General features: G+C 46.9%; 1 protein-coding gene across 13 annotated transcripts in view; it reads left to right on the plus strand.

Moving 5' to 3' along the window:
* LOC123606126 (solute carrier family 41 member 3-like) overlaps positions 1–13,655 on the plus strand; it is a 222,963-nt gene that overhangs the window by 70,411 nt on the left and 138,897 nt on the right. For 12 of the 13 annotated variants that reach the window (XM_045494080.1, XM_045494085.1, XM_045494090.1 and 9 more), the window contains 3 exons: positions 710–854; positions 10,027–10,173; positions 12,812–12,956. In XM_045494080.1, the coding sequence (XP_045350036.1) occupies positions 710–854; positions 10,027–10,173; positions 12,812–12,956 (437 nt within the window). The remainder of the gene's footprint in view (positions 1–709; positions 855–10,026; positions 10,174–12,811; positions 12,957–13,655) is intronic. The other variant, XM_045494087.1, reaches the window with a different exon arrangement.

Here is a 13,655-nt window from a genome sequence, read left to right on the forward strand (position 1 = left end):
AAGTTTTGAGGGAGTGACAAGTTATACACAGGTTTTCAACTTTACACAGTGTTGGCGCCCCTAGTGCCAGTGTTGGTCAAGGGTCAACTGTACTGATAACATGCCAGTATTGATACTGAGATCTGGGCACCTCATGGTACTGGCCTGCATGAGCAGCAGAGGTGTGACGCCACTGAGATGAGATGGGAATTGCAGCCGGGATGGGGAAGAATGGAGAGAAAGAGGGCCACCAGCATGAAGGGCAACTGCCAAGGAAGGAAAGTCTGGGAGAGAGACAGAGTGTGCACAGAGACTTCCAAGGCGTAGCTGTGGATCGTGGATTTCCACATTGCAGGGGAAGTTGCTTGTCTGAGCAGCTGGGGGTTACAGAGCACTTTTGCCCAGACCAGTGAGAGGAGCCATGAGCAAGAGACTGGTGGCCCTTGGCCAAGGGCTGAGGTGAAGATTTTGTGATAGAAAATGGCATCAAACAAGTTGCAGAACAAGAAACAATAGTTTCTTGCAGAACAAGAAAACAATAGTTTTCAAGGGAGTTGGATTGAAGCAATGTGTTTGTTTTTTCCAGGTTGGAGGGGCTGTTGGCAAATTTTAGGGTGAGGAAAGGAGGTTGGGTGACCTCAAGGTCAGAGAGGAGGCGGAGGGAAAGGCAGGGAGGAACAATGATGGTCAGAGACACCTTTCCTCATGTTTCTGATTTCTGCCCTGACAGGTGCAGGCCACTGTTGTGGGGTTCCTGGCTGCTGTGGCCGCCCTGCTGCTGGGTGCTATGTCTAGGGAGGAGTTGGACTTTGTGAAGGTGGAGTTGCTGTGTGCCAGCAGTGTCATCACCGCCTTTCTCGCTGCATTTGCCTTAGGTGAGCTGTGCCCCCACCCCAGTTACCACCCCCTCCTAGCTCTCTCTGTCCTCCATTCCTCAGTACTCTGCTCTCAACTCTTTGTGTTTCAGTTCCTTGAGATGTGGAAGATGGGTGCACTAATGGTGGGGCCTCACGTGTCCTGCCAGAGGGTGGGGGAGAGCCTGTTAGTTAAATCTCCAAGCCCTACCTTATGGATGGGCAAGGAGGACAATGAGTCCTTTCCTAGGCAATGTATGTGTGCAGGAGTGAGCTGCTGACTCCATTTCTCTTCCCTCTGCTTGTTCAGAGAACTGGCCTTTGCTCAGTGGACACATTCATCTGTTCATCCATTCTCCATCCATTCATTCACTCATTCAGTCAGTCAGTCTTTAAATGTTACTTGAGCACAGCTTGCGAATGGGCCTGTGGAAGATTCTGGCATCTGCAGTCTTGTAGGGAGCAAGACTCTAGCATTAGCCTCAATTTCATCTCGGCAGAGAGGTCTTTTCTGACTCACTCAAGTTCTGCCCTCCGTCCTTCTTCCCAGCTGCTGACATGCTCTTCTGCACTCTGCACCTGTTTTCCTTATTGAGCACTTATAAACATCTGCAATTGTTCACTTCATTTTCTTCATTCTTTTCTGTCTCACCCCTTTGCTAGAATGTCAGCTCCTCAGAGAGGTGCCTTGTTAGAATAGGGCTTCTCCTATTCTGCTCCTGTCACACCCCCTGCCATGCATCAGATGCTTCCTCCATGTCTGCAGAAGGTGGAACACACAAGGAGTGACAAACTACCCTGTCTTCAGGGAGCTCACCCATTTCAGGGGCAACCACGGTTGCCATGCAATTACCATAGAATGTCCCCCCATTCACTCCTTCCTCAGTACTTACTGAGTGTCTACTGTGTGCCTGGCACTGGTGCAGTGGAGGGGATGCACTGGTGAGTAACTGTACTGTTTTGTGATGTGTATGTTCTGGTTAGGGGTGAGACATCAGTATGCAAGCACATAGCAAATTTTTTGTTTGTTTGTTTGTTTGTTTGTTTTTCGGTATATGAAATTTATTGTCAAATTGATTTCCATACAACACCCAGTGCTCATCCCAAGAGGTGCCCTCCTCAATACCCATCATCCACCCTCCCCTCCCTCCCACCCCCCATCCACCCTCAGTTTGTTCTCAGTTTTTAAGAGTCTCTTATGCTTTGGCTCTCTCCCACTCTAACCTCTTTTTTTTTTTTTTTTTCCTTCCCCTCCTCCATGGGTTTTTGTTAAGTTTCTCAGGATCCACATAAGAGTGAAAACATATGGTATCTGTCTTTCTCTGTATGGCTTATTTCACTTAGCATCACACTCTCCAGTTCCATCCACGTTGCTACAAAGGGCCATATTTCATTCTTTCTCATTGCTATGTAGTACTCCATTGTGTATATAAACCACAATGTCTTTATCCATTCATCAGTTGATGGACATTTAGGCTCTTTCCATAATTTGGCTATTGTTGAGAGTGCTGCTATAAACATTGGGGTACAAGTGCCCCTATGCATCAGTACTCCTGTATCCCTTGGGTAAATTCCTAGCAGTGCTATTGCTGGGTCATAGGGTAGGTCTATTTTTTAATTTTCTGAGGAACCTCCACACTGTTTTCCAGAGTGGCTGCACCAATTTGCATTCCCACGACCAGTGCAAGAGGGTTCCCGTTTCTCCACATCCTCTCCAGCATCTATAGTCTCCTGATTTGTTCATTTTGGCCACTCTGACTGGCGTGAGGTGATATCTGAGTGTGGTTTTGATTTGTATTTCCCTGATAAGGAGCGATGTTGAGCATCTTTTCATGTGCCTGTTGGCCATCCGGATGTCTTCTTTAGAGAAGTGTCTATTCATGTTTTCTGCCCGTTTCTTCACTGGGTTATTTGTTTTTCGGGTGTGGAGTTTGGTGAGCCCTTTATAGATTTTGGATACTAGCCCTTTGTCCGATATGTCATTTGCAAATATCTTTTCCCATTCCGTTGGTTGCCTTTTAGTTTTGTTGGTTGTTTCCTTTGGTGTACAGAAGCTTTTGATCTTCATAAGTTCCCAGAGTTCATTTCTGCTTTTAATTCCCTTGCGTTTGGGGATGTGTCAAGTAAGAGATTGCTACGGCTGAGGTCAGAGAGGTCTTTTTCTGCTTTCTCCTCTAGGGTTTTGATGGTTTCCTGTCTCACATTCAGGTCCTTTTTCCATTTTGAGTTTATTTTTGTGAATGATGTGAGAAAGTGGTCTAGTTTCAACCCTCTGCATGTTGCTGTCCAGTTCTCCCAGTACCATTTGTTAAAGCGACTGTCTTTTTTCCATTGGATGTTCTTTCCTGCTTTGTCAAAGATTAGTTGGCCATATGTTTGTGGGTCTAGTTCTGGGGTTTCTATTCTATTCCGTTGGTCTATGTGTCTGTTTTTGTGCCAATACCATGCTGTCTTGATGATTACAGCTTTGTAGTAGAAGCTAAAGTCTAGTATTGTGATGCCTCCCGCTTTGGTCTTCTTCTTCAAAATTACTTTGGCTATTCGGGGCCTTTTGTGGTTCCATATGAATTTTAGGATTGCTTATTCTAGTTTCGAGCAGAATGCTGGTGCAATTTTGATTGGGATTGCATTGAATGTGTAGATAGCTTTGGGTAGTATTGACATTTTGACAATATTTATTCTTCCAATCCATGAGCAGGGAATGTCTTTCCATTTCTTTATATCTTCTTCAATTTCCTTCATAAGCTTTCTATAGTTTTCAGCATACAGATCTTTTACATCTTTGGTTAGATTTGTCCCTAGGTATTTTATGCTTCTTGGTGCAATTGTGAATCGGATCAGTTTCTTTTGTCTTTCTGTTGCTTCATTGTTAGTGTATAAGAATGCAACTGATTTCTGTACATTGATTTTGTATCCTGCAACTTTGCTGAATTCATGTATCAGTTCTAGCAGACTTTTGGTGGAGTCTATCGGATTTTCCATGTATAATATCATGTCATCTGCAAAAAGTGAAAGCTTGACTTCATCTTTGCCAATTTGGATGCCTTTGATTTCCTTTTGTTGTCTGATTGCTGATGCTAGCACTTCCAACACTATGTTAAACAACAGCGGTGAGAGTGGGCATCCCTGTCATGTTCCTGATCTCAGGGAAAAAGCTCTCAGTTTTTCCCCATCGAGGATGATGTTAGCTGTGGGCTTTTCATAAATGGCTTTTATGATGTTTAAGTATGTTCCTTCTATCCAGACTTTCCCAAGGGTTTTTATTAAGAAAGGGTGCTGGATTTTGTCAAACCCTTTTCTGCATCGATTGACAGGATCATATGGTTCTTTTCTTTTATTAATGTGATGTATCACGTTGATTGATTTGCGAACGTTGAACCAGCCCTGCATCCCAGGAATGAATCCCACTTGATCATGGTGAATAATTCTTTTTATATGCTGTTGAATTTGATTTGCTTGTATCTTATTGAGAATTTTTGCATCCATATTCATCAGCGATATTGGCCTGTAGTTCTCTTTTTTTACTGGGTCTCTGTCTGGTTTAGGAATCAAAGTAACACTGGCTTCATAGAATGAGTCTGGAAGTTTTCCTTCCCTTTCTATTTCTTGGAATAGCTTGAGAAGGATAGGTATTATCTCTGCTTTAAACGTCTGGAAGAACTCCCCTGGGAAGCCATCTGATCCTGGACTCTTATTTGTTGGGAGATTTTTGATAACCGTTTCAGTTTCTTCGCTGGTTATGTGTTTGTTCAACCTTTCTATTTCCTCCTGATTGAGTTTTGGAAGAGTGTGGGTGTTTAGGAATTTGTCCATTTTTTCCAGGTTGTCCAATTTGTTGGCATATAATTTTTCATAGTATTCCCTGATAATTGTTTGTATCTCTGAGGGATTGGTTGTAATAGTTCCATTTTCATTCATGATTTTATCTATTTGGGTCATCTCCCTTTTCTTTTGGAGAAGCCTGGCTAGAGGTTTGTCAATTATGTTAATTTTTTCAAAAAACCAACTCTTGGTTTCGTTGATCTGCTCTACAGTTTTTTTAGATTCTATATTATTTTTTTCTGCTCTGATCTTTATTATTTCTCTTCCTCTGCTGGGTTTAGGCTGCCTTTGCTGTTCTGCTTCTATTTCCTTTAGGTGTGCTGTTAGATTTTGTATTTGGGATTTTTCTTGTTTCTTGAGATAGGCCTGGATTGTGATGTATTTTCCTCTCAGGACTGCCTTCGCTGCATCCCAAAGTGTTTGGATTGTTGTATTTTCATTTTCGTTTGTTTCCATATATTTTTTTATTTCTTCTCTAATTGCCTGGTTGACCCACTCATTCTTTAGTAGGGTGTTCTTTAACCTCCATGGTTTTGGAGGTTTTCCAGACTTTTTCCTGTGGTTGATTTCAAGCTTCATAGCATTGTGGTCTGAAAGTATGCATGGTATAATTTCAATTCTTGTATACTTATGAAGGGCTGTTTTGTGACCCAGTATATGATCTATCTTGGAGAATGTTCCATGTGCACTCGAGAAGAAAGTATATTCTGTTGCTTTGGGATGCAGAGTTCTAAATATATCTGTCAAGTCCATCTGATCCAATGTGTCATTCAAGGCCCTTGTTTCTTTATTGACCATGTGTCTAGATGATCTATCCATTTCTGTAAGTGGAGTGTTAAAGTCCCCTGCAATTACCACATTCTTATCAATAAGGTTGCTTATGTTTGTGAATAATTGTTTTATATATTTGGGGGCTCTGGTATTCGGCACATAGACATTTATAATTATTAGCTCTTCCTGGTGGATAGACCCTGTAATTATTATATAATGCCCTTCTTCATCTCTTGTTACAGCCTTTAATTTAAAGTCTAGTTTGTCTGATATAAGTATGGCTACTCCAGCTTTCTTTTGGCTTCCGGTAGCATGATAAATAGTTCTCCATCCCCTCACTCTCAATCCAAAGATGTCCTCAGGTCTAAAATGAGTCTCTTGTAGACAGCAAATAGATGGGTCTTGTTTTTTTATCCATTCTGATACTCTATGTCTTTTGGTTGGTGCATTTAATCCATTTACATTCAGTGTTATTAGAGAAAGATACGGGTTTAGAGTCATTGTGATGTCTGTATGATTTATGCTTGTAGTGATGTCTCTGGTACTTTGTCTCACAGGATCCCTTAGGATCTCTTGTAGGGATGGTTTAGTGGTGACAAATTTCTTCAGTTTTTGTTTGTTTGGGAAGACCTTTATCTCTCCTTCTATTCTAAGTGACAAACTTGCTGGATAAAGGATTCTCGGCTGCATATTTTTCCTGTTTGCAAATTAAAGATCTCCTGCCAATCCTTTCTGGCCTGCCAAGTTTCAAAAGAGAGATCAGTCACAAGTCTTATAGGTCTCCCTTTATATGTTAGGGCATGTTTACCCCTTGCTGCTTTCAGAATTTTCTCTTTATCCTTGTATTTTGCCAGTTTCACTATGATATGTCGTGCAGAAGATCGATTCAAGTTACGTCTGAAGGGAGTTCTCTGTGCCTCTTGGATTTCAATGCCTTTTTCCTTCCCCAGTTCAGGGAAGTTCTCAGCTATTATTTCTTCAAGTACCCCTTCAGCACCTTTCCCTCTCTCTTCCTCCTCTGGGGTACCTATTATGCGTATATTATTTCTTTTTAGTGTATCACTTAGTTCTCTAATTTTCCCCTCATACTCCTGGATTTTTTTATCTCTCTTTTTCTCAGCTTCCTTTTTCCATAACTTTATCTTCTAGTTCACCTATTCTCTCCTCTGCCTCTTCAATCCGAGCTGTTGTGGTTTCCAGTTTGTTTTGCATTTCGTTTAAAGCGTTTTTCAGCTCCTCGTGACTGTTCCTGAGTCCCTTGATCTCTGTAGCAAGAGATTCTCTACTGTCCTCTATACTGTTTTCAAGCCCAGTGATTAATTTTATGACTATTATTCTAAATTCACTTTCTGTTATGTTATTTAAATCCTTTTTGATCAGTTCATTAGCTGTTGTTATTTCCTGGAGATTCTTCTGAGGGGAATTCTTCCATTTGGTCATTTTGGATAGTCCCTGGGGTGGTGCGGACCTGCAGGGCACTTCCCCTGTGCTGTGGTGTATAACTGCAGCTGGTGGGCGGAGCCACAGTCAGACCTGATGTCTGCACCAGCCCACCGCTGGGGCCACAGTCAGACTGGTGTGTGCCTTCTCTTCCCCTCTCCTAGGGGCGGGATTCACTGTGGGGTGGTGTGGCCCGTCTGGGCTACTTGCACACTGCCAGGCTTGTGGTGCTGGGGATCTGGCGTATTAGCTGGGGTGGGTAGGCAAGGTGCACAGGGGCAGGAGGGTCAGGCTCAGCTCACTTCTCCTTAGGTGATCCACTTCAGGAGGGGCCCTGTGGCAGCTGGAGGGAGTCAGACCCGCTGCTGGAGGGGTGGTTTCGCAGAAGCACAGTGTTGGGTATTTGCACTGAGCGAGCAAGTTCCCTGGCAGGAACTGGTTCCCTTTGGGATTTTGGCTGGGGGATGGGTGAGGGAGATGGCGCTGGCGAGCGCATTTGTTCCCCATCAGACTGAGCTCTGTCGTCCTGGGGCTCAGCAACTCTCCCTCCCTTTGTCCTCCAGCCTTCCCACTTTCCAAGCAGAGTTGTTAACTTATGACCTCCTAGGTGCTAAGTCCGCTTGCTGTCGGAACACACTCTGTCTGGCCCCTCCGCTTTTGCAAGCCAGACTCGGGGGCTCTGCTTGGCCAGCGGGCCGCCCCTCTGCCCCGGCTCCCTCCCGCCAGTCCGTGCAGCGCGCACTGCCTCTCCGCCCTTCCTACCCTCTTCCGTGGGCCTCTCGTCTGCGCTGGGGTCCAGATACTCCGTTCTGCTAGTCTTCTGGTGGTTTTCTGGGTTAGTTAGGCAGATGTAGGTGGAATCTAAGTGATCAGCAGGACGCGCAGTGAGCCCAGCGTCCTCCTACGCTGCCATCTTCCCCGAAAGGCGCAAATAGCAAATTTTAGCTAAGTGCAAGTGTCTCCTTTTTGAAGCCTCTCTGATCAGCTCCCTAGCATCACGCCCGCATTCATAGTCCTGCTTTCTTTTCATGTCCTGTTTTTTTACTTCAAATGCTTGTTCACTTACTTGTGTGCTGTCCCTCCACCCAACAAGCATTTACTGTATGAGCCCAGACCTGATGGCTATTTTCAACACCTAAAATAGGCATATTACCAGCTGCCAAATGTTTGCTGAATGAGTGGACTTCATTTTGGTTCTCTTCTGGACTGCATGTCTGAGTGTCTCTCGCAAACAATGTGCACGTATAAGAAGGAATAATTGCTAACTGGGAATTGGATTTGCATTTACTCTTCTGTTCTTCATCTGCTCATGAAACACCTTTGAGCTCAGCTCTCTGTAAGGATAATGTGGCGGGTTATTTAGTGGTTTCTCTTCCTTCCTGTGCTAGTGTATATAATCGGGATGGAGGGTAAGAGTGCAGAAACCCAGGAGCAAATTCATAAACTGCACTTCCCTGGGCAGACGGCTCCTGGTCATGTACCTGTGCCTGTGCACATGGGGCAGGGGCTAGGGCGCCATCACTCAGTCTGTCCAAGGGAAGAGAAGAATGAGTATGCCACACCTTGTGGAGAAATAGAGCCCAAGAGATACTTGATATGAAGTCTCTGAAAACAACACAATCCGGTGATTCCAGAGGCCAGCCCTGTTCCTGTGGAGTCTTGTCGAGAATGTCATTCCTAGCTCCCCATTTTCCAGATGAGGAAAGTGAAGCATAGTTGAGGGGTGAAGTTCAGCAGCATGGACATAAACTGGGTTGTCCAAAGATGTGTAGAAGTTGAGGAGCATGGCTGTGGCTCATAGTGTGACCTAAGCATGACTGCTGTAAAGCCAGGTGGTGGTGGTGGTTTTTAATAAGTTCTCTCAAACTGGTGGTTTCTATGTAGTCCCTATTTTTCACCAGACCACCAGCCACACAGACTCAACCTCACTTAGAACTGGCATTTCAAAAGAGATAAAGTAGCTATGACCTGGTCACAAAATAGGGCACAAACTGTGGCCAGTGGCAGCAGTGTTAGTAGGCCTTGAGGTGATAATTCTAATTATATTTAGAGTTACAGAGTAGTGAGTAAAGTATTAAAACACCAAGAGCCAAGATAAAATGTGTCTTTTTAAAAAATGTTTATTTATTTATTTTGAGAGAAAGAAAGAGTGAGTGGTACAAGCTTAAGCAGGGGAGGGGTAGAGGGAGAGGGAGAAAGAGAGAGAATCCCAGGCAGCTCCATGCTGTCATCACAGAGCCTGACATGGGGCTTGACCCCACAAACCATGAGATCACAACCTGAGTCAAAACCAAGAGTTGGACGCTTAACTGACTGAGCCACCCGGGAGCCCCCAATGCTGTTGGATTAAGTCCTAGGCAGTAGACGGGGGCTGGAAGATTGCATGTGACAGTCATCTCAGAACACAGAGTCAGAACACAAAATAGGACCCAGGGAGGTATAGAGGCCACAAGAATGTGTCTCTCGGGTTTCCAGTGCTATACCCAAAAATTTATCCCCACTCCCCGCTGTTAGAGGTTACCTGCTGCCTTCGCCCAGTGGTGGCCCTGCCAGGATCCTGAGATGGGCCTGTTCCCCAGAGATGTGGACCCGCTGACAATGCTGTGCTGTAGTCTGCATGTGCTTCCCCTGCCTGCCTTCCTGTCTCCCACTGCGGGTGGCCTACATGCCATCTCGTGGCTCTCCCAACACCCCTGTGGCCCCCCATTCCTCCTCACAGGCTTTGTCCCTAACAAACCTCTCATGTGGCTAATCCCACTGTGGCACCTGTGTCCCCAGGGACCCCGACAGACACAAGAGGCTGTACTCTGCCCCTGGGGCTCTGTTGCTCAGAGCGGTTTTGGAGTCCTCTTCCTGTCAGGGAGCAGCTGTGAGCTTCACATCTGTAGTTTCTGGTTTGGGAGCCCAGGAACCACCTCCCTGCTGTCTCCCCCATGGGTTTGAGTGTATCATCAAAGCTTTCAGGCTGCTTAACACCACGCCCGCAAGTCGCAGGGTCCACCCTACTGCAGCCTTCTCAGGCTTCAGCATAGTGGGGAAACTGAGTGTTAGGGCAGCCTGGCTCCAGGGAAGGGCTGTGTGGATAGAAGCAAGTTACTGAGCAGCCTCCCGACCACTTTCTCATCCTGTGCTTTGAGTTTCTTCTGCCACCTTCCTGCAGGAATGCTGATGGTCTGCATAGTAATTGGTGCTCGGAAGCTTGGGGTCAATCCAGACAACATTGCCACGCCCATTGCTGCCAGCCTGGGAGACCTCATCACATTGTCCATCCTGGCCTTTGTTAGCAGCTTCTTCTATAAACACAAAGGTAAGAGGTACCCCTTGAGGTGGGGCACACGAACAAGGCTGGGTCCAATGTCAGCAAACAGCAAGCTCTCCCATCCACTCAAGTCAGCAGATAAGTTCAGTCTCCACCTTAGGGCAGGGGTATGCAAGGAGACCAGGGAGGGCCAGAGGATGGCCTGGCCACTTCAGTGCGCCCTCATAGGTTAACAGACCCTCCATGGGTAAGGCATGTGTCACACCAGACACATACAAACCAGCTGGGAAGGGACTCCCAAGGAGGCATGTCATAGCCATGGGCAGCAGCATATGCTCTCCCTGCTGGTGTGAGGCAGGAAAAGCCCAGGTCTCCTCAGAAGGTGGCCCAGTGCCCTGGTCATCAGCCAAGGAAGGCATTCACACCTCTTGTATGACAGACCCTTGTGGCCAGAGGCTCTGACTCCACCAGGGGTCTCCCTAGATCTGCCCTGGGGGCACACTGAACATGTTCTGCCCTGGGAATTGTAGACAGGTAGCATCTCCCTTCCCCAGATGGTTCTCACCTGCTGACTACTCCCCTCTGAGCATCACAGTTTTTGCTTTCCACCTAAGCTGGCTGCCCACAATTGTTTGGATCTAGTAAGTGTTGATTCTGTGCATGGTCATAACCCCAAGTACCTGGGGGCAGGTGGCATCAGTGAGTGGAGTGGACAGTGAAGAAGATGGTGGACAGCAGTGGGGAATGTGGTGACACTTATTTGGAGGAAATACCTAGACACAGGCGCAGACACAGCGAAGCTCTGGCTTATCGTTGCCCTGTGGGAACTCAGACTCCGGAGCAAGAGAAATCACCCAGTGCTTACATGCTCGCAGCTGAAGCAGACTGACAGAATACCTGTGATTTAGTGTGTCCGGGCATTGAGACCCTCTCCCTCTCAGCTCTGGGACCAGCTCCTTGTCACCCCAGGAACTGCCTGCCACCAATACTGTTTGATGGTTGGCAGATCCTCAAAGTTCCTGTAAGTGGCAATGAAGATCTAATGATAAGATGACCTAATTTTATCTTTAAACCATAGTGAATTTAAAACAAGACTTGTGTGTGGGTTGGTTAATCGAGTCTTACTTATAAAACAAATTTGGGTCACTGGTGTTTCCAGACCCTTCTTCTCTGCCCTACTGTGCATGTTGCAACACATGACTTAGTAGCTGTTGAATCATTATTGGGTTGTCCGTCCCTCAAATTAGACTGAATTTATCTTGGGTGCACTTACAGGTTCACTGGGCCTGGCACATATGAGATAAATCTTCACTGATGAAAAATGAGCTGTTGAGTCTGTCACCTGTCAGTGTAGTTGGGAAGACAAGCCATGTGTGGGGGAAGTACTCATCATGGTGGTGGGAAAATATGAAGTGGAGCCTCTGCCAGGGCTCCTGAATCATTCTAGAAAAATCAGACTGAAAAAATGTCCTAAAAGCAGCACTCCTGTAGGCTGCTGCTTCCTAGAGCTTTTGAGACTTGCTTAGAGCTTCCTGGGCCTGTCTCCCTCCTCCTGGGATGGCGAAGAGGCTGGCCCCTTCCATGATGAGTTACTTTGTCTGTAGTCCAAGTTGAGCACCTGTGGCCTGTGCTTCCATGTAGCTGCCCAAGGAGACGGGCCTCCCTATGGCAGAGGAATGAACCATGATTGTTTAGTGCAGAGAAAGACAAGAGGGGAGGGGTCCTCCTAATGATGCTGCTCAGAGAAATGGGATGTGGGGCACAGACCTACCTGCACACCTCTGCGTGCTGGGGTCCACTTGGCAGAGGACTGTGCATCACCTGAGCCTGTCCTTTAGAGGTGGGGCTGGGGGTGAGAGGATAGCTCTAGAGAAAGCTGGCGTCTTGTTTGGAGTGATTGGGAAGGTGACACACAAAATATAAGGGAAGAAGGGAGTGAGTGAGAATGATGGTATGTGGGGCCCTGACCTGGCTCCAGGAACAGTCAGGTGTCCCAGAACCGTCAGAGTTCTGCTGGCTCCAACCAGCAGAGAAGATGACACAGGGGCATAAGTAGCTGCAAAGCTGGGTGTGGTCTGAGCCCTGAGGGACCCATAGATGCTGGGGAGGCCACCTTAGGCTGGCCTCAGCCAGGAGCAGATTGGCATCATTAACCAACTCTGGCTGTAGCCCTGATGTCTGCATGCTGGCTTGGGTGCTGGTGGGCCACCTCTTCATGCTGTAGTCTCTCCTATGCCCATCTGAGGGGGAATGGAGAACATGACATGAGTTTGTGCTCATAAGGTGCTGGGCACAGTGCTGGCCTGTGGACACAATCCCATAAATGTAACCATTAATAATAATAATAATAATAATAATAGGTTGAGGTGGAAGGAGATGGGAGAGGTTATGTATGTCAGGAAAATAGCAAAAAAGAGAAGTAAAGGGGCTTGTGACAGGAATTGAGGATAAAGAGGAGCTTTTCCAGTTGCTTAATAACATGGACAAAATCTCTAGAAGTATGGTAGGTTGTCCACCCTAAACTGCCGGAGACAGAAGCATCTCCTCAGCTCCAAGCCCACCTCTAATCATTGCAGCCCAGACTGTGGCCCCACAGTCCATGCTCATGTGCCCTGGCACTCACACTGTCTGTCTGTCTGTCTCTCTCTCTCTCTCTCTCTCTCTCTCTCTCTCTCTCTCCTCCCAGATAATCGATACCTGACGCTGCTGGTCTGTATCAGCTTCACGGCCCTGATCCCCTTGTGGGTCCTCATTGTCAAGCAGAACCCGCCCATCATGAGGATCCTGAAGTTCGGGTGGTTCCCAATTATTCTAGCGATGGTCATCAGCAGGTGCGCATGAGTGAGGGCTGCCACCACCCCTTTGCTCTCCATGCCACCCCTGTCTGGCCTCTGCAGACAGGGAGAGTGACCTGAGGCCACCAAGCCTCCAGGGTGAGGATGTAAATCGTGTGGGTTTAAATCATTTTCTGGCTGATCATGGTTGGAGGGAATCATTGCTGTGGGCTCCTTCACTAAGTCCCGGTGCCAGTTGTTGAGTCATACCTCTTTGTTCTTCATCTCTTTCCCTCTCACCAAGAACCTTAGGTCTTATTCTGAGAGGCAGTCCTGTTTACCACTGCAGGAGTATCAGAGCCAGGAAGAACTGAACCTGGAAACATCAGATGAACACACTGATGCCAGGACCTCTTGTCCCCTCGTGGCACTGCAGGACACCTGTCTCCCCCATCCCTGCTGCCAGAGTTCCCCTGCTTAGGCTTCAGGGGGTCCCTCACCTGGCCCTACAGTGATGGCTCTGTGGATACCATTTCCACAGCATGGCTGCTGGTGGGACCTAGTGGGGCTGAGGGATTCGTCCCCCTGGGCCCTTGGGCCTTCAGCTGAGCTCAGGTCTTCCACCCTTGAACCTCACTCTCCAGAGCCCTTTCTGTTAGTAGACCTGGATGATCACCACCCCAGTGCTTTCTGGGGTGCTTTCCAAACTTTGAATCTTAGGGAGAAGTGCTTATGGTCCAGGTGTCTTTGATTCCA

The sequence above is a fragment of the Leopardus geoffroyi genome, chromosome A2, assembly GCF_018350155.1.
Source record: "Leopardus geoffroyi isolate Oge1 chromosome A2, O.geoffroyi_Oge1_pat1.0, whole genome shotgun sequence".
Classification (NCBI taxonomy): domain Eukaryota; kingdom Metazoa; phylum Chordata; class Mammalia; order Carnivora; family Felidae; genus Leopardus; species Leopardus geoffroyi.